General features: G+C 36.5%; 1 protein-coding gene across 8 annotated transcripts in view; it reads right to left on the minus strand.

The window, feature by feature from the left end:
- The window catches only part of LOC137241363 (NF-kappa-B inhibitor cactus-like), a 67,957-nt gene that overhangs the window by 8,619 nt on the left and 38,243 nt on the right, over window positions 1-21,095 (minus strand). For all 8 annotated transcript variants that reach the window (XM_067768892.1, XM_067768896.1, XM_067768893.1 and 5 more), the window contains 2 exons: window positions 603-691; window positions 272-535 (listed from right to left, as the gene is read on the minus strand). In XM_067768892.1, the coding sequence (XP_067624993.1) occupies window positions 272-535; window positions 603-691 (353 nt within the window). The remainder of the gene's footprint in view (window positions 1-271; window positions 536-602; window positions 692-21,095) is intronic.

The raw sequence follows: 21,095 nt of genomic DNA on the forward strand, positions 1-21,095 counted from the left end.
TTTCTCCAAACTGATCAAGAGTTTAGTAACAACTACAATTTTACGTTAAATTCCTGATCATACATTTTTTGCGCTACATACACTATTGCATTGCTTCTGCTGTTCGAAGTGTTGTTTTCTAGTGAAGTGTGAACAATCACTCAAAAAGGCCTCTTCCTTAAAATGTTTTGAACTGAGCTGACCTAGACATTTTGAAAACATATCACTAAACAGTTGCCAGTTCTGAATGCGCCCAATCATTACAAGTTGAGTTTGCAAACATATAGCTCACCTTAGAATCTTCAAAATCTGAATCATCGTCGCTACTTTCATATTCACTATCTGGGGGTGTTAATGGTTCTGCTCCACGATTTTCCAAAAGGCTTTGCATGTTTATTTTTTTACAAATACAAGCAAATTGATATGCAGTTAAACGGCCAAATGTTTCTGTTTCTAAATTCAGTTTATTTTTGCACTCATCCATCAGGAATTTGAAAACGTCCTCATTACCCTGTTCAACTGCTATGTGCAGCGGTGTGTAGCCACCTTTTCCTTCCTAAAAACATTACAAAATACATCTCATTAGATTAGAAGGCTGGAAATGTGTTCGGAGAAATACTTACCCTTGCATTAATATCTGCGCCATATTGTACTAAAGTACTTAAAATATTTATATGACCTGCTTCGGCAGCAATATGAACGCAATATTCGCCTAAAAAAGAATTGAAAAAAAAAAGAGATTTTATTATAGCTTCATGAATGTTTACAAAATGCTTAATGAAGTATAATGAGATTATAAATGAACATTTTTATTGGCTTTATCTCGATTACATTTTAGGAGATTACGATAGCACGAACTTTTACGTACAAATTCCCTGCAAAAATCGCGAGTACTCCATGCATGCATGTTTGGAGTACTCGCTATGGACCAAGCGAGTGCTCCAAAATTAACCACAATTCATACAAAAAATATGGTCCAATTAACATTGCGATGTCCTAGGACCGGACCATATACTCCAGCTCCGCATTACATCAGAGTAATCCATGGAGTACCCACAGTCCAATAATACATTCGTTAAAAACGAGCAATGATCGGCTTACAACATGTTCGTGTAGAAACATGAGTTGTCCATCGCTGCATTATAGTGGAGTAGAATGGTAAGTACTCCAGTGGACCACATGGTCCAACGATTTTTGCAAGGTTACCGCTGCTACAACAACAACAACGTACAAATTATCGGTAAACGTGGAGTTCCGCTAATCTATAATTCGGATAATTCATAGTAAGAGCTACGATAAAAAGTTTTAACACCACATACGCGGTTTTGCACTTTCACGGACTGTGTATTAACAAATTAACTAATTTGCATTATAATGGATATGAAATAACGAGTATTTCGTTTGCTTGTCTGCGGTTATCGGATTTGTATTAAAACCCAATAATTATCATTCTATAGAGATCATTTTTCTCATTCAGTATTAAAAGCAAGATCTGAGGGGATATAATTTAAAAGCATAAAGCTATGCCATTTATAAAGAGGGTGGAGGAAGGGAAAGCCTACGTAAGAACTGTCAGAACAGTGGAGTGGAAGAAATTCCAAAAATTGTTAGGCAGGAGTTTTGGGCAACCTAAGGTGGTTAAGACTACTGACGAGTTGGAGGAGTCCAACAATATCGTAACAAAGACGTTAGTGTATGATGGGTCAAAGCAAAGCCGGAGAAAAGAGCTCGGTATTCAAAGATATCATAATGAAAAGAGTTGTGTGCAAACAGCAAATGCTCTAGCGAAACGGCAAAATTGAGGGGTGACAGAAGATCAACGTAAATTGACGTTATGGCCATTTCAAATGGCCACAAGCTCAATTGAAGTTATGAGCATATTGTGGCGAATATTAGCATTTCGATACATTACTAAGCTGCTAGTAAATAAATGCACAACAGCAACAGCAAAGCAAGCAACCACACATACTTGTAAACAGAGAAGAGATTTGTTCACATATGTACACAAATGTAGTCAGCAGCTAAGAGCGAAGAAGAAAGAGAAACAATCACATATCATGTAATCACCACCTAACAGCAGAAGTTATTACTCACACATATACACGCATATAACTAGAAGACAAACGTGCATATCAGATGCAGAAATGAAAGATAAAAAAGCAGCTATTCGAGAAGCTTGTTTGTAAAAAGTCTAGACCCTTGGAGAAATATGCGAACGAGGTAACAGAGTGTATAAAAGCAGCACAAGCTGATGAACAATCAATCAGTTTGATTTTAACACGCCATAAGTGAAGTAAGCGGGTAATCTAGTTGTGAAGTACTACTACCAAAGTGTTGTCAATAAATAATCTTTTGATATACTGCATATTTGCGTTATTTATTCGACAGTTCAGAGATTCGAACAGTAGTAGAATGGCAGAATAATCAATAGTTTCCTTAAATTAGTTACAATATGGAATGGTCACAACGTCAAATTTCAATTGGTTATGATGTCAACAATATTGAAATTATGACCATCCCAAATGGTAACATTTAGGTCAATTATTTAGTTTTGCACCTTCACGTATTAAAATGTTAAATGTTGAAATACAGTCACGTTTTATTGCTTTCGCTATATTTTTGTTCAGTCTAATAAAAAAAAAAACCCTTTATTTCGAATTTACGGATACGGCGCTCTTTATCCTATATTTGATCCCATTCTAGCGAAAAATCTGATAAAAAAACTGGCCCAAAACGGCCTGTGGCACTTACTTTCTATATTCCGGTCTCATTTTACTGAAAAGTCGGATTTAATACCAGTAGTAACGGCGTGGAGCTTCTCTTCCAATTTGCGTCGTGCTTTTAATTTTTTTTTTTTACAAATTGGCGTGACCGGACTTATATATTTTAGGCCAACTCCGAAAGTCGGTACACGCTCCGCTGCATATGGTTATCCCAAACAGCCTTTGTAAACAAATAGTACGCGCCACATTTGCATACTTCTGCATGACTAAAAAGGTTAACGACATATTGGTAAGTTATTTTTGGTAAGTAAAGTGTTTTGAGCTGTGATATCTTATTGTATTTATTATGTCAACATATTTATGAAAATTTTACTTAGGACGTAGGGTCTTCGGTACACTGTGTTGATACGGCAATAAACAGATTCTACAAGCTGATAGACCACTGTTGTGTTTTTCAGGCGGAAATAGTAGCCGTAACCAAAGCAGTAGAAACATTGGAAGAAAATAGATTAAACTCAACGTCTAAAAGTGTCAGTCTATGTAAGGTACACATGGGCCGGCCAGTGCTTTCCTAACTTATCCTAGGACGTTTGTACCCAAAACCAAAGATAGGTATGTACGTTTCCTGAAACAATATTCACCATTTAACCAAGCTTTCATACATACATACGTACATCAAGAGAGCGTATTTATGAATGAATACTAGCTAGCTGGTTATTTGACTATTCGGATTGATTTGATTTTGGATTGACTTAGATAGGACCCTTTTGATTTTGTTTTTCACATACATTGGCATGTAAATTATTTGTTCGTAAAGCTTATGAAAGAGTCCCAACAAATTACAGAGCTCACAAGCAATGCGGATTGAGTTTCCAGCATTTGTTTGCCGGCTTGGTGGGGTTAAGATGCAAGCGGGATTTTAAAAGCTTTAAATGAAAACGTTACATATGTAAATATGTATGTTAGTAAATCACAAGGCTACTAAAATTGTCTGACTAAAAAAAGACGATACGAAACTATAAAACTTATAAGCCACTTACAAAACGTATTTGAGAACTCATATGAATTGAAGTCTATTTTGCCCGATTTTTGATTTGTTTGAGTTATGACTTTCTTTATGTAAACAAACGACAACAATGCATGCGTTAGCCCATATCCATACAAAGGCGTGCAAAAAAATAGAGTGACGGAAAAGTTAAAGCTGCGTCAATCAAACGATGGCGGCGGCAAAAAGCGCTTGCCAGGCCATGCCATCTTGAAGTACCGAATACCGAAATCGTTGACACTTTTTCATGTCACGGAATCCCGTGAACTCGAATCCATTTTTTCAGTATTATTAAGCAAGAATTTTTTTTATTTTCATCAAATTTGTTTGACATTTGCACATTGTGAACGCTATAAATAATAAGCGAGAGTCAATTGAGTAGAATCTATATGTTTTTCTATTTATCTTTCAGCTGATCAACATCCGTTACACATTCGATCCCAAAGTCTAAATCAATCGGGAAATTTCAAGAGGCCCCGAGTTGGAAAAAGTTACGGGATTGAATGCACCAGCGGCTGCTTAATGTAGTAAGTGGGCTGTTTGTGTGCGTCTAGAAAAACCCAAGAAATTCCCATAATAAAGCACACATAAACGACGTACAACAATAAAAATAAACATGTAAGGAAGGCTAAGTTCGGGTGTAACCGAACATTACATACTCAGCTGAGAGCTTTAGAGACAAAATAAGGGAAAATCACCATGTAGGAAAATGAACCTAGGGTAACCCTGGAATGTGTTTGTATGACATGGGTATCAAATAGAAGGTATTAAAGAGTATTTTAAAAGGGAGTGGGCCTTAGTTCTATAGGTGGAAGCCTTTTCGAGATATCGCCATAAAGGTGGACCAGGGGTGACTCTAGAATGTGTTTGTACGATATGGGAATAAAATTAAAGGTGTTAATGATTATTTTAAAAGGGAGTGGCCCTTAGTTGTATATGTGAAGGCGTTTTTGAGATATCGACCAAAATGTGGACCAGGTGACCCAGAACATCATCTGTCGGGTACCGCTAATTTGTTTATATATGTAATACCACGAACAGTATTCCTGCCAAGATTCCAAGGGCTTTTGATTTCGCCCTGCAGAACTTTTTCATTTTGTTCTACTTAATATGGTAGGTGTCACACCCATTTTACAAAGTTTTTTCTAAAGTTATATTTTGCGTCAATAAACCAATCCAATTACCATGTTTCATCTCTTTTTTCATATTTGGTATAGAATTATGGCATTTTTTTCATTTTATCGTAATTTTCGATATCGGAAAAGTGGGCGTGGTCATAGTCGGATTTCGGCCATATTTTATATAAAGATAAAGTGACTTCAGATAAGTACCTGAACTAAGTTTAGTTAAGATATATCGATTTTTGCTCAAGTTATCGTGTTAACGGCCGAGCGGAAGGACAGACGGTCGACTGTGTATAAAAACTGGGCGTGGCTTCAACCGATTTCGCCCATTTTCACAGAAAACAGTTACCGTCACAGAATCTATGCCCCTACCAAATTTCACAAGGATTGGTAAATTTTTGTTCGACTTATGGCATTAAAAGTATTCTAGACAAATTAAATAAAAAAGGGCGGAGTCACGCCCATTTTGAAATTTTCTTTTATTTTTGTATTTTGTTGCGCCATATCATTACTAGAGTTGAATGTTGACATAATTTACTTATATGCTGTAAAGATATGAAATTTTTTGTTAAAATTTGACTAAAAAAAATTTTTTTTTTAAGTGGGCGTGTTCTTCATCCGATTTTGCTAATTTTTATTTAGCACATATATAGTAATAGTAGTAACGTTCCTGCCAAATTTCATCATGATATCTTCAAGGACTGCCAAATTACAGGTTGCAAAACTTTTTAATTACTTTCTTTTAAAATAGGGCGGTGCCACTCCCACTGTCCAAAATTTTACTAATTTTCTATTCTGCGCCATAAGGTCAACCCACATACAAAGTTTTCATCGCTTTAAATCGATATCGAAAAAGTGGGCGTGGTTAGTCCGATTTCGTTCATTTCAAATATCGATCTGAGATGAGCGCCCAGGAATCTACATACCAAATTTCATCAAGATACCTCAAAATTTACTCAAGTTATCGTGTTTACAGACGGACGGACAGACGGACATGGCTAAATAAATTTCTTTTTTCGCCCAGATCATTTTGATATATAGAAGTCTATATATATCTCGATTAGTTTATGCTGTTACGGATTACCGTTATGCGAACAAAATTAATATACACTGTGAGCTCTGCTCAGCTGAGTATAAAAATCAATCGGGAAATTTCAAGAGGCCCCGAGTTGGAAAAAGTTACGGGATTGAATGCACCAGCGGCTGCTTAATGTAGTAAGTGGGCTGTTTGTGTGCGTCTAGAAAAACCCAAGAAATTCCCATAATAAAGCACACATAAACGACGTACAACAATAAAAATAAACATGTAAGGAAGGCTAAGTTCGGGTGTAACCGAACATTACATACTCAGCTGAGAGCTTTAGAGACAAAATAAGGGAAAATCACCATGTAGGAAAATGAACCTAGGGTAACCCTGGAATGTGTTTGTATGACATGGGTATCAAATAGAAGGTATTAAAGAGTATTTTAAAAGGGAGTGGGCCTTAGTTCTATAGGTGGAAGCCTTTTCGAGATATCGCCATAAAGGTGGACCAGGGGTGACTCTAGAATGTGTTTGTACGATATGGGAATAAAATTAAAGGTGTTAATGATTATTTTAAAAGGGAGTGGCCCTTAGTTGTATATGTGAAGGCGTTTTTGAGATATCGACCAAAATGTGGACCAGGTGACCCAGAACATCATCTGTCGGGTACCGCTAATTTGTTTATATATGTAATACCACGAACAGTATTCCTGCCAAGATTCCAAGGGCTTTTGATTTCGCCCTGCAGAACTTTTTCATTTTGTTCTACTTAATATGGTAGGTGTCACACCCATTTTACAAAGTTTTTTCTAAAGTTATATTTTGCGTCAATAAACCAATCCAATTACCATGTTTCATCTCTTTTTTCATATTTGGTATAGAATTATGGCATTTTTTTCATTTTATCGTAATTTTCGATATCGGAAAAGTGGGCGTGGTCATAGTCGGATTTCGGCCATATTTTATATAAAGATAAAGTGACTTCAGATAAGTACCTGAACTAAGTTTAGTTAAGATATATCGATTTTTGCTCAAGTTATCGTGTTAACGGCCGAGCGGAAGGACAGACGGTCGACTGTGTATAAAAACTGGGCGTGGCTTCAACCGATTTCACCCATTTTCACAGAAAACAGTTACCGTCACAGAATCTATGCCCCTACCAAATTTCACAAGGATTGGTAAATTTTTGTTCGACTTATGGCATTAAAAGTATTCTAGACAAATTAAATAAAAAAGGGCGGAGTCACGCCCATTTTGAAATTTTCTTTTATTTTTGTATTTTGTTGCGCCATATCATTACTAGAGTTGAATGTTGACATAATTTACTTATATGCTGTAAAGATATGAAATTTTTTGTTAAAATTTGACTAAAAAAAATTTTTTTTTAAGTGGGCGTGTTCTTCATCCGATTTTGCTAATTTTTATTTAGCACATATATAGTAATAGTAGTAACGTTCCTGCCAAATTTCATCATGATATCTTCAAGGACTGCCAAATTACAGGTTGCAAAACTTTTTAATTACTTTCTTTTAAAATAGGGCGGTGCCACTCCCACTGTCCAAAATTTTACTAATTTTCTATTCTGCGCCATAAGGTCAACCCACATACAAAGTTTTCATCGCTTTAAATCGATATCGAAAAAGTGGGCGTGGTTAGTCCGATTTCGTTCATTTCAAATATCGATCTGAGATGAGCGCCCAGGAATCTACATACCAAATTTCATCAAGATACCTCAAAATTTACTCAAGTTATCGTGTTTACAGACGGACGGACAGACGGACATGGCTAAATAAATTTCTTTTTTCGCCCAGATCATTTTGATATATAGAAGTCTATATATATCTCGATTAGTTTATGCTGTTACGGATTACCGTTATGCGAACAAAATTAATATACTCTGTGAGCTCTGCTCAGCTGAGTATAAAAATAAACTCAAAGAAAAAAATTGGAGTTAAGTTCGTAAATGGTAAAATTAAACAAAACGATATAAATAATAACGCCAATAATAATCGTTGTCTGACGATGATACCAAAACACCCAATAGGAAATTTTACATATATGTATATATATAAGTGGTTTTCAAAAGTTCGCACGTGCCAAGTGAAAAGGTTGACAAAAAAAAATAAATAGAAATCGTGTCAAGCGAATATTAAAACTATTTTGAAACTCTCACGTTTGATCTCTTGGTCGCAAGTTTCTTTAATTTTATTAAGGTATTGAAAAAAGCGTGGTTAAAGTGTCATAAGCAAATCAGGTTTTTCGAAATACTTCCGAAAGCACAGCAAAGGAACATAACGTGGGAGTTTCTACTACCACCTGAAATCAAAATTACATCTGCTAGTCGAATAAGATGAAGATATGTGGAACAGAATATTGAAGCCTGTGTGGCATATCTCGGCTGCCAGTGCGAAATGCTCTATCTCACGGCGTTTTCTTTTCTGAAAATAATATAACCCTGCTCGTTCTTCTCTGCGCAACTATCGCGGTATCAGCCTTTTTAATATGGCATATAAGGTTCTGTAAAGTGTATTGTGTGAAAGATTGAAGCCTACCGTGAATCGGCTGATTGGACATTATCAGTGCGGCTTCAGACCTAGTAAATCTACCATCGACCAGATTTTCACAATGCGCCAAATCTTGGAAAAACCCGCGAAAACATCGCCTCTTCATCGATTTTAAAGCCGCCTTCGACAGCACGAAAAGGGGCTGCCTATATGCCACTATGTCTGAATATGGTTTCCCCGCAAAACTTATACGGCTCTGCAAAATGACGTTGAGCAACACCATCAGCTCAGTCAGAATTGGGAAAGACCTCTCCGAGCCGTTCGAAACTAAGCGAGGTTTCAGATAGGGAGACCCCTATCGTTCGATTTCTTTAATTTGATGCTGGAGAAAATTATACTAGCTGCAGAACTTAACCGCTCTGGAACAATATTCTATAAAAGCGTGCAATTACTGGTATATGCTGATGACATAGATATCATCGGCCTAAACACCCGCGCCGTTAGTTCTGCTTACTCCCAAAGTGGAAAAAGCGGTTAAGATTGATGGTGAATGAGGACAAAACGAAGTACCTGCTGTCATCGAGAAAGGAGTCAGTGCTTATGCGCCCTGGCAACCACGCTACTGTTGGTAGCCATAATTTCGAAATAATAAAAGACTTCGTTTATTTGGGAATCAGCATCAACACTAACAAGAACATCAGCTCAGAAATCCAGAGAAGAATCACTCTTGCCAATAAATGCTACTTTGGACTAGGTAGGCAATTGAAAAGTATAGTCCCCTCTCGGCAAACGAAAATCATACTCTACAAGTCACTTGTCGTACCCGTTGTTGTTGTTGTTGTTGTAGCGATAAGGTTGCTCCCCGAAGGCTTTGGGGAGTGTTATCGGTGTGATGGTCCTTTGCAGGATACAGATCCGGTACGCTCCGGTACCACAGCACCATTAAGGTGCTAGCCCGACCATCTCGGGAACGATTTATATGGCCACATTAAACCTTCAGGCTATTCCTTCCCTCCCAACCCCCAAGTTCCATGAGGAGCTTGGGGTCGCCAGAGCCTCGTCTGTTAGTGAAACAGGATTCGCCGTGGATAGGTGAGGTTGACAATTGGGTTTGGAGAAGCTATATGTTGCGCTGGCAACCTGAAGGGTTGCGCTACACAGCCCCTTGAATCTGGTATTTTAGTCGCCTCTTACGACAGGCATACCTACCGCGGTTATATTCTGATCCCCTAACCCGCTGATCCCCGTACCCGTCCTGCTATATGGTGCAGAAGCATGGACCATGACACCATCAGATGAAACGGCTCTGGGAGTGTTCGAGAGAAAAGTTCTTCGAAAGATTTATGGACCACTACGCATTGGCGATGGCGAGTACCGAAGAAGATTTAACGATGAGCTGTACGATCTATACGCAGACATCAATATAGTCCAGCGAATTAAAACGCAGCGGCTGCGATGGCTAGGCCATTTTATGCGAATGAAAAATGACGGCCAAGAAAATGTTTCTATCGGAACCCACCTATGGAAGCAGAAGTAGAGGGCGGCCCCCACTCCGCTGGAAGGACCAGGTGGAAAACGATTTAAAATCCTTTGGTGTGACCAATTGGCGCCGGTTGGCAGAGAAAAGAAGCGACTGGCGCGCCTTGTTGGAAGGTCATAACCGTTTAAACGGTTAAGCGCCAATTAAGCTCGTTCTTCTCTGCTGTCTCGTTTGTGCGTTCCTTTCACCTAGAAATTCAGTAATTTTACTAGCTGACCTAGTTCAAAAATAGAATTTAAGGGTGTAACATGAGGGTAACATTTTTTCCAGAAATAAAAACGCCGTTAGAATTGTTTTGTTAACAAAACCGTATCTAAAATTGCTTCAAAAATGCTCTATCTTTTCAAACAAATTCTAAGATAAAGCAAATTCAAATTGCGTGATATTCAACTCATTTTTGTTTATTTTTTTTTTTTTTTAATTCTGAGATAGGGATTTATTAAATAAAATTCTGAGATAGGGAATTCTCGAAACGACAGCCGGCGGTTAGGGTAATACTCCTCTCAGCAGTTGATGTGTTCTTTGAAAAGTTGCACAATCTATATCGTAATCAAAACTTCCATGTGAAAAAGTAGTTGAATAAAAGAAACATGTAGACCTTGAGCCAATATTACAAAACGTAATATAAGGAAATTTGTAAATTCTTTGTTAATGTACGTACTTCTACTTGTAGGCTTCATAATATCCACTCGGTTTGTTGGCTTTGTTTTTTTTTTTTGGGTCTAAATGAAATAACAAATTGCAAAAACAATACGCTAAGAAATAAGAACAACAACAGGTTTTCTAGTTTGTAAGCTTGGAAAATACATAGCAGACTTTTGTAAATACAAAACAATTTTGACAACAAAAAAATTTAGCAAGAAGAAAAAGATTTAAATTTAATATTGGCATTGTAGATGGATAGCGGCCGCCGTGTTATAGGGGCTCCTGAGCCCAATAATAGAATAAATTGCAAAAAGAAAACTATGCAAACCAATTTCAATGTGATTATTATTATTTTTAATTATCATTGATACATTAGCCCATTAAGACTTAGTCTTTTATTGCTCAATACAAAAATTATAATTAAAAATTATTCTATTATTTAGTATAGTATATATGGGGTATTCCATCCCATTTCGACCAATTTTGAACCCGACCCCTTTAGAATTGGCTGAAAGTTTTTCTTCTTTTTCTAGCTTACAAAAGACGTTTTTCAGAATTTTTTCAAATTTTTTCATCCAACTCAAAAAAAGTTATGAATTTAAAAAAAAACACCGTTTTTGTTTTCAAAATGCTATAACTTTTTCAAAAATTGACCGTTTGGGATTTGTTTTTAAATGTACTTTTAGGAAAAAATACAAAAAAATTTTTAAAGTTTTTTTTTTTTTAATTTTTCAGTTTTTCGAGATTTTTCGAATTTCGCCATTTTTTTTTCTCATAAAAAACTTCAATCAATTCTGCAATCATCCCTACTAATCCCGGAATGGGCCGATTTTTTTTAATTTTTTTTTATTTAATTGAAAAAAAAAATTATTAAAAATAAAATTTTTTTTTTTATCAATTTTATTTATATAACAAAAAAAAGTAGGAAAATGATTTTTAAGTGGTACACATACGAATGTATGTGTATACCGGCCTAATGCATTTGCTGGACAGCGAAAGCGAGCCATTTTAATCGTAGATTACCATAATATATAAAGAAAAGAATACCTAAAAATCATTTTCTTAAATTTTTTTGTTATATAAATAAAATTGATAAAAAAAAATTTTTATTTTTGAAAATTTTTTTTCAATTAAATAAAAAAAAAATATAAAAAAAAATCGGCCCACTCCGGGATTAGTGGCGATGATTGCAGAATTGATTGAAGTTTTTTTGAGAAAAAAAAAATGGCGAAATTCGAAAAATCTCGAAAAACTGAAAAATTTAAAAAAAAAACTTTAAAATTTTTTTTGTATTTTTTCCGAAAAGTACATTTAAAAACAAATTTAAAAAAAAAAGATCCCAAACGGTAAATTTTTGAAAAAGTTATAGCATTTTGAAAACAAAAACGGTCTTTTTTTAAAAATTCATAACTTTTTTTGAGTTGGATGAAAAAATTTGAAAAAATTCTGAAAAACGTCTTTTGTAAGCTAGAAAAAGAAGAAAAACTTTCAGCCAATTCTAAAGGGGTCGGGTTCAAAATTGGTCGAAATGGGATGGAATGGAAAAAGAATGTGGCAGCGCAATCCAAGGGAATGTCAGAGCAATTTATAGCTTCTACAACCCAATTGTCAACTTCACCTACTCGTAGCGAATCCTTTTTCTTTAGCAGCCGAGGCTTCGTAGAGCATCCTGAAGATAAGACTTCCAGCCAGCAGTTTATCTAAATATAAAGCATTTGGCCTTGACATTATCACTTTTGCTGCAGAATCTAGGTAATCAATTTATCCTATGGCTGGAAACGAAGAATAAAAACCTTTCCATAACAGTTGATTGTCCACTCTGGTAACACTATGTACTCATTCAGTCTATGTTAGGTCCTCATGGACCGGCCAGTTCTACCTAAACTTCATTCCCCACAGTAAGTGATTTCTATTAAACGATGCTCAAATAACAAAGCGTCTTTAGGAGGACTCCAGAAGAAAGTCCATCGAAATGGTACCTCGCACGCTATTTTCTTTATTCACCGAGCGTCACATCGAACTTTCTTCGAGCTTGGAATCTATTTGGGATTTTTAATCGTAAAAAAATGCTACAAACAATAAAGTTAGAGGTATTTAACATTCTTAAACGTGGTCAAAAATATCGGCCTTAAGGTAGCTGAAGCTCGTTATACAACATTAGTTAGACCCCTATTCGAATATGACAATTTCTACTTCTTGCTCTATAATGCAGTTAACCTCCAGGCCACATCGTCAAACGGCTTATCTCTTCTATGAAGGTTCGTGGGACGTTTGGTAATCAATATCGCTATTTTCAAGGCTTTACAGCGTTTTTGATCCATTACAAAGTTGTGAAAGATGACATTCTCAATAAGTCAAGGGTCAATCGTTTTTGCGTTACAGCGCTGAAACCGCGAACTCTACAAATGTGCGGTATCCCTATAATTTTACAAAATCCGTAAATTTTCTTAGTTGAGATTTTAATGTTAGTAAAAACACAAAACTTCATCCAATTCGCTTCATAAATCATGAACCATGGATAATGCAAGATCTAATTTACAGTTCGCGGTTTACGAGCTTTAACGTAGAAACAGTTGACCCCACTAAAAAAAACTGCAAACAGGATGTGTAGGAAATGTCATGGTCTACCACTCTGTAATGACCTTTGGCCTTGAATATCTGAAAATTGGCCGATGGGTTAAGCTACATGCCTTTACATTACACGCTAACACTACCTTAAGCAACGTCTGACCGCCTTGAATCTGACTCTATAACTCAACAAAGAAATTTGTCAAATTTAACTATTTGAAATACAAAATAAAAAGCGTGCATCAGCGGGGAAAAGCCATTACCCATCAATTCCTCCCAGAATCGCATAAATCGTCAATACCAAACCACAAACAAACTCACAAACGCAATCAATCAAATCAATCAAGAATCCAATTCACGACAACTTGCGGTTGAGTTAAGCTTTATTTTACAATAAGGAAACACTTAACGCGAAAAAAAGTTTTGATAAAGAATTGGGTTTTTTATTGTTTATTTCGAATTGATTCTTAATATTGTACGAAAATCGTTTTGATTTTTCCCAACTGCTGCTGAATTTGTAGTTAAAATGAAAATCGATGTTTCACTCTACGATGGAAAGCAAAATTTGTGGGTCATTCTTATGTAACAATTAAACAAATTAGGCGTGGCGATATACCAACGAATTAAGTATTGACTACGTATGTACGTATGTAAGATGACATATTAAGCTAATGCCCCTATTACCGTTTACAACTCAACTATGGTTGGGTTGAGATTTAAAATTGGGATTTCAGATTACAACTAAACCTGTCAAAAAAAATGTCGGTTGAGCTGTCTAGTCTAACAACTTTTTGTGGCATTACTGTTTACAACCTTGCGTTGGTGTAGTTGTCAAAGACGTCAAAATCTTACCACTGATTACTAGCAGTTGTCTCATACAATTTTGCGGTTGTTTTGAAAGAAGGTAACGTTTTACAAGACGGTTCACCACCTAATTTTTAACAAAAATTTTCAAAGTTGGTATCAAAAGACACGCTTCGACCTCCGATTTTGGAATCAGAAAACAAAAATTAAAATTTTAATTTCAGTCATATCATTTCGGTTCAAATTTTTATGTGGTTGTATTTTGCCAGATTTTTTTTACACACTAATGCAGAAAGGCGTTGGACCCGCCCAGGGTTATTTTTACAAATCGCGGCCAAAGGCCGCCAACACAGAAATTTTCTGTGCAAAAAAACTCTGGATCGGGCCTCATATTTCGGACCCTCTCGGGCCATTTTGTGGGTTTTGTAAATATTTTGGGACAGAAATAAAATGTTTAATTTCCGAAACGGAGATCGAAACACGTCTTTTGATACCACAAACAAAAAATTGAAAGCCGGTAGTTAAACCTTTTTTAAATCAAACAATAATCAACAATTTTGTACACATTTATAGAAAAAACAACGTTTAAACGAAGGATTATATTGAGTAACTTTTTGGCTTTATGGAGCGACATTCCGAAATTGGACGAGGCTGGCCGCAGTTCGGATACAGCCAAAATAGGTGAAATTATGCGAACGTGAGTCCCATTGATACTAATCACTACTCCTGGGAATCCTGTTTTAGAGTAAAATAAAATTTTTGCTGTTTGGGTTTTAGTCCACTTCGCACAAATATGCTCCTCAATAATATCTAAAACCAGTCCAACACCAAAATCATTTCCACAGCATTTTTGATAGCTGCCATCAGCAAGGAATCTGAGTGTGGAGCTTAATTTTAAAATAAGGGTACAGCCTTCCCTCGAAAGAGTTTGCGGAAATGGTCCTTAATTTTGTTTAGTAATGAGCAAAATGCTTCCTTTCAAATCTGCAAAATAACTTCATTCGAAGCTCATCATTTGTCACTTGAACATTTTCTTACTTGGTGCTTGGTAGTTCCAAGGGATTGGAATGATCACGCGAATGTTTTTCGTATTCGCGACATATCAATCGCCAACATTTTCGCCATTATAAAATAGATTTCATATAATATCCGTTTGGCTTTTAATAACAAAATCACTTTTGCAAATGCTTAAATTTCCGAAACAAATTGATCAGCTGTTCAATTATTTGTCAAATCATCACTTTCTTAGGTTGGCAACATCAATTCAACTTCAACTGAAATAAGTTGTAATTCGTAATACCAAGCAGGAGTTGAGTTGTCTCAAAGTTGAGTTGTTTTAATTACAACCCAACTAAGTTGAGTTGTATACCGTAATAGGGGCATAAGACTGTTACATACATACATACATACATATTTACATGAACAAGTACACACTTCACACAACAATAAAAAATAAAATGAGGGGTTTTCCGTTGACAAACAGTGCAAAAACAGGAAACAAAATTGAATCTTAAACAATGCAATTCAGCTCCCGCAATGAGGGGTGAATGCCCCACAAAGTTACGTATTTATGGAGTTAGTGATGGATAAAACTGAGCACGCTTGCGCAAAACAGGTGAAATAAAAATAACAAACAAAAAAACCCAAGCGAGACTTTCGGCACGAGCATCTACAAACAAAAAACAAAAATAAAGTGAAAACAAACCAAACTAACGTAAACCGAATGATGGTCACAGCGCCAACAATAATGTTGTTAAACATGGCACACGCGCACAGAAAAAGCGCCAAGATATAAAGCAACCGGTAAACTCGAATTTGGTCGGAAGCCAATACATACTTAAAGATTTAAAGTAGGGTGGTTGAAAAGCCACTTTCAACCAAAGCTGGGCGGTGAGGATATATACTTAGTGGAATATCACCCTAACTCGGCTGCCGGTTTGGAAACGCCCTATCGCAGAGCACTATTGAATAACGCCCTATTTCCGATTTATTTCAAAAACGCCATATCTCAGAATTCGGTTGATGAACGCCATAGCTGAGCAAAAATTTAATACATTTTGACATTAGCTGAGGAGTTTGTAAAAAAAAGTTCTGAAATACGGTGTTTTTAATGAATGTTCTCAGATAGGGCGTTATCGAACTGGTAGCTGAGATAGTGTGATATTCCACAGTCGTCGATACATAAATCTTAATTTCTTAGTTTGAAATTGACTTCTAAGGCGGCGATGCGCATCTTTTTATTCATTGTCATATTATTTTGGCAAAGCATTTGCGGTAGTACGCTAGTTCACTTTAAGGCTAGCAGGCTTTAACGCTTTCACGCTAGAGTGCTTTCACGCCTTTTCTCTAGTACTTCCTTATACTAGTTCGCGTTGGCGCTCACACGTTTTCCGTGTATACGCCGTTACGCAGACGAGATACACATTTACGCTTATTTACTTCAGCGACTACGACGATGTGATCTAGCTTAAGCTGATTGAAGGGTTAAGGAGTGCATTTCATCTTCATGTTGAAGACTAATTATATAACTAGGAATATAGAAAAAATAGCAAATCGCTGTCCTATTGAATGCAGAAAAAGGAAAATAAAAACAAGTAAGGACGGGACTGTCTTCGGCTGTGCCGAAGACTTCATATCTTTCATGAATGGAGCTGAACAATAATCTTATCCCGTTCGTAATCTCCAAATAATCGGATGTATCTATAAGATAAGAAATATATAGTGAACAGATGTACACACCTAAACGATTTTTAAGATAAATATAAAATAAAAAATGGCAAAAAACTCCCTAATCTGAACGATCGGTTGTATGGGATATATATTATATATAGCTCCGATCGAGATGATTTTTACAGGAAATCTTCTATGATATATTAGAATATGTATCACCAAGTTTCACGTTTTTATATTGGAAACTAAGGGAGAAATGGCCAAAAATCGTTCTATCTGAACGATCGGTTGTATGGGATATAACTATATACAGCTCCGATCAAATTGATTTTTTCAGGATATCTTCTATGATATATTTGAATATATATCACCGAGTTTCACGTTTATACTTTCTAAATTGCGGCAGGAATGACCAAAATCGTTTTATCTGAACGATCGGTTGTATGGGAGATATATGTTATAGTGGTCCGATCCTACCGGATCCGACAAATGTCTAATATAATACAAAAATACATTCTTTTGCCAAATTTCATTGATATATCTCAAAATTTGAGGGACTAGTTTGCGTTCAAACAGACAGACGGACGGACGGACGGACAGACGGACATTGCTATATCAACTCAGTTCGTCGCCCTGATCAATTCGGTATACTTACAGGTGAGTCTATCTTCTATATTTCTCAACGTTACAAACATCGGTTAATATACCATTTCATGTTCATGAAAGGTATAATAAGGCAGCACTAGAACCAAAAATACTTGAAAAGGATAAAATATAAAGCTAAGTATGTATGAGTTACAAAAATTGAGCAGAGAGGTAAACGCGTAGCCGTGTAAGCATTGGCTTAATCCACTCTAATGTATAATAATGTGCATAACAGTAGTTTATACAACGCGACCACACGTGTCTATGGGAATACCGAAGTAAATATATATGCACATATGTATGTACATAAAAATGCAAATATGTATCTCGATAATCACTTCGCTGGTTGATCTTTTGTACCATCTTCGCTAAACTTGTTAATCAGAACGCAAGTTAGTTTTACATTCACAGATGTTATATCGGAACACTTTTGACTTTTGCCGTTTATACTAAATTCAAATAAAAATTTGTAAGTTAATTGAAAAAGTGAGCCCTAGGAATTTTTTTTCACATTTCCGCTGACTTTAACATAAAGTCCCTTTGTAGTGCTTATCAGTGCAAACCAAACTGAATCATGCCAGCAAAACTGAAAAGGTCACAAAATATTACATGACAAACTATGTTCGGGAAATCCCTCGCAAATATTTAACAATTCAGCAAAGTCAATGGCATTAACCACGCACAAATGACAAAAAATTAAATGGGTTTTATGTATTGTAAGTTGGGTTGGGCATATTCGACGTACGTAGCATAACGGGATATATAACTCACTGCGAAAGCAACACAAACAGCAGATAAAGCCTTTCACTGTAGTGTAGGTGTGCACTTTAAACAATTTAAGGGCCAATTAATGGTGACTTATCCATAACCAGATAAAACAGCTGATCGAACCAACCTTATGGAAATCAATGTAATCGATTAATGGTGCCATACCATAACGCTAACGCCATCCCCATACCATAGCCAACCAATTGGCTTTTGGTTTTCGCCATATCCATAACCTAAAAATATTTGAGTTTGAGAATTTATTACTTTTTGTAGATTTTATTGTTTTGGATGCGTTTCGACTAAGAGACTTATTTTTTGTGGTATATGTTTGTAATTTTTTGCGTTTTCATAATTTTTTTGAAATTTTCACGATCTTTAGGTTAAGGCACCAATAACTGATGCCAATTTGATATGGATAAGTAAAAAAAAGGTTACGACTATGGCGTTAGGGTTAAGGAAGCTTAACTGGCCCTTTACTCTGCGGGAAAACCTACAGCTAACTATAAATTGGTGTAGGTCGCATAGGACAATGAATGATTGTTGAACGTTTTCTAATATTAGAAGAAGTTTCTGAATTAGACACAATTGTATGCGAGGATAAACTCGTGTCAACGTTAGCTTTAGTATAAACTCGTACTAAAAAGATGGTTTATTTTCGACTTAACTTTTTTTATATTAGAAAATGTTGGTTCGGCATTCAACCATAACTGAGCATAACAAGATTTTTCAAAACTTGCTTGAAACCGACACCCATATGCTGGATTGCAGTGACTGACAGTTGTTATAGTTCCGTTCTCATTGAATCATTAAAAATTATAGGAAAAGTTGGAATTTTTTATAATAATCGTCAGTCACTGAAAGACAGAATATGGCGGTGAAAATGAAAATTGTTTACTTTAGACCACGTTTACACATTCACTAATCTACAACAAATCTACAAGTTAGTATATGTCCCATCCCTAGAAACTAGATTTTAGCAGTAAAATTTTCTCGTTTCTCTTTTATTTTGTGCTTCCAATTAGAAATGACACCCTAAAGGTGGTACTTTGTCTATGAAAAAAGTCCCGTTTTACACCATACAATTCTTGAATTCAACTCTGTTAGCATTCCCTTTTGTGCTTTCTATTCGCATTTACTTTTATCAATTCTCATCAAAATTTCGTTAAAGAAAATGCGAAACAAAAATTGGAATACAAGCAGAGAGAGGAAGAGATAGCAAGAAGAAATTGAAAGGACTTGACGGTACGGGTGTTGTACTCTTTCCCTCTATTCTCTCTATTCTCACCCCTCGCCAGTGTTGCAGCAAACTGAAATTCAAGAATTGCATGGTGTAAAAGGGGACCGATTACCGAAGGCAACAATTTATGTGGCAAATCTCGTCATTTATTTAACGATTAGGGGTTAAATACGAAAACGAAGATAATCTCGCTATATTATAATAAAAACTCTGATAGAAAATAATAGATATTTAAAAAAACTCTAAGTCCCACGTTGGGCGCCAAGTACTGAATTTTTGCTAGAAATGTTCTTAAACTAAACATAAGATCTTTTTGTCATCGTCACAGATACATTTTCTAATCTTTCGCTTTAGAACTGTACAATTTAATATGTATGTATATCAAAAAACAATACAGATTTCTGTTATATAATTATCACACAATTTGGTATTGACCATATCGTCGGTGCGCGCACAAAAACAGTTATGTGTTTTTCAGTAACTTTTCAGGAGATCAAAAAAAACTTATTGCTGGTGTCCATTTGCAAAATTTTGCAAATGTCGTATTTTTGAAATATTTTATGGAAAGTATGTTATTGATCTGTGAAGGAAAAAATCATGTTTTTTAACCCTCTACGACGTGATAAATATTTGCGCCGTTTATAGCACATAGATGCTTTCAAACATGATTCAAATTTGCTTTTGGCGGTAGGGAAATGTATGAAATTTTTGCCTTATTTCCTCATAATGCTTACGAAGATGACCCCTTAAACCCCTGGGAGGTGTAGCTTCATCAATCAGATGTCTGTTGGGATGCCCAGGTTTCTGGGTATTCAACAGAAACTGTTTAGCATTTCATTTCTCTCCCTAATGGGGAGTACTCTCACCTCATTATGTGGATGGTGTTCTGGGGACATAAGAAGACAGCCCGTAGCGGTTTTGAGGGCAATATTTTGGCAGGCCTGTATTTTATTCCAGTGAGTAACCTTTAGGCTTGGCGACCATATCGGGGACGCGTAGCATGCAATCAGTCGGGCAATTGCTTTGTAAGTAGTAATGAGCGTTTCTTCGTCTTTACGCCAAGTACTGCCGGCAAGAAATTTGAGTATTTTATTACGGCTCTGGATTTTCGGTAAAATTGCGATTGCATGCTCTCCAAAATGTAGATCCTGATCGAAGGTACATCCAAGATTTTAGGGTGTAAGACAGTCGATAGCGTGATGCCGATTTCGCGATCAAATAGATTATATTGCACTGAGTGGTGGGTGATAAACGCGAGACCGCCTCCATTTCCGCTCTCGCGATCTTTTTTGAGCAGGTCTTCAGAGCAGATCTTGCTGTGTGTTTGGTCTCTTGGATCGCTGCAATGCGGATGTTATGCCGTTTCATGAAATCAACTATCTCAATTACAGTTTAACTGCAGAATTCTGAAGTACAACGCGGGAGACGTCGTCACTCGGGGGGTAAGTGATAGGTGACTACGTCTGAGTTGAGGGAGGCCAGGAAGCAATTGCTGTTGTGGCCCAGGGACTGATTTCCGCTGGGTAAGCATTTGGGTACCCGGTGTAGTTGGGTTTGCGGCTTGGCAGCATGGCGCGATGAAGCCCGTCGGAGGTTTGCCGTCGCTGAGACCAGAACATCTAGGAAAGAGGCACTGTCCAAAGCAGGAGCTACATTGGCCATATGTCGCAAATATATATACATATTCTGTGCTGGCAAATGGTGCAAAAGGTGGTAGGGACTAAGAGTATGTTTCCCTGACCTACTCGAATGCTAGTGTTGGGCAAAGGGGCAGAAGAAGACGGGGCTGATGCTCGGCATTTCTACCGACTCTACTGCG

The sequence above is a fragment of the Eurosta solidaginis genome, chromosome 2 (genome assembly GCF_040869045.1).
Source record: "Eurosta solidaginis isolate ZX-2024a chromosome 2, ASM4086904v1, whole genome shotgun sequence".
Taxonomy (NCBI): Eukaryota; Metazoa; Arthropoda; class Insecta; order Diptera; family Tephritidae; genus Eurosta; species Eurosta solidaginis.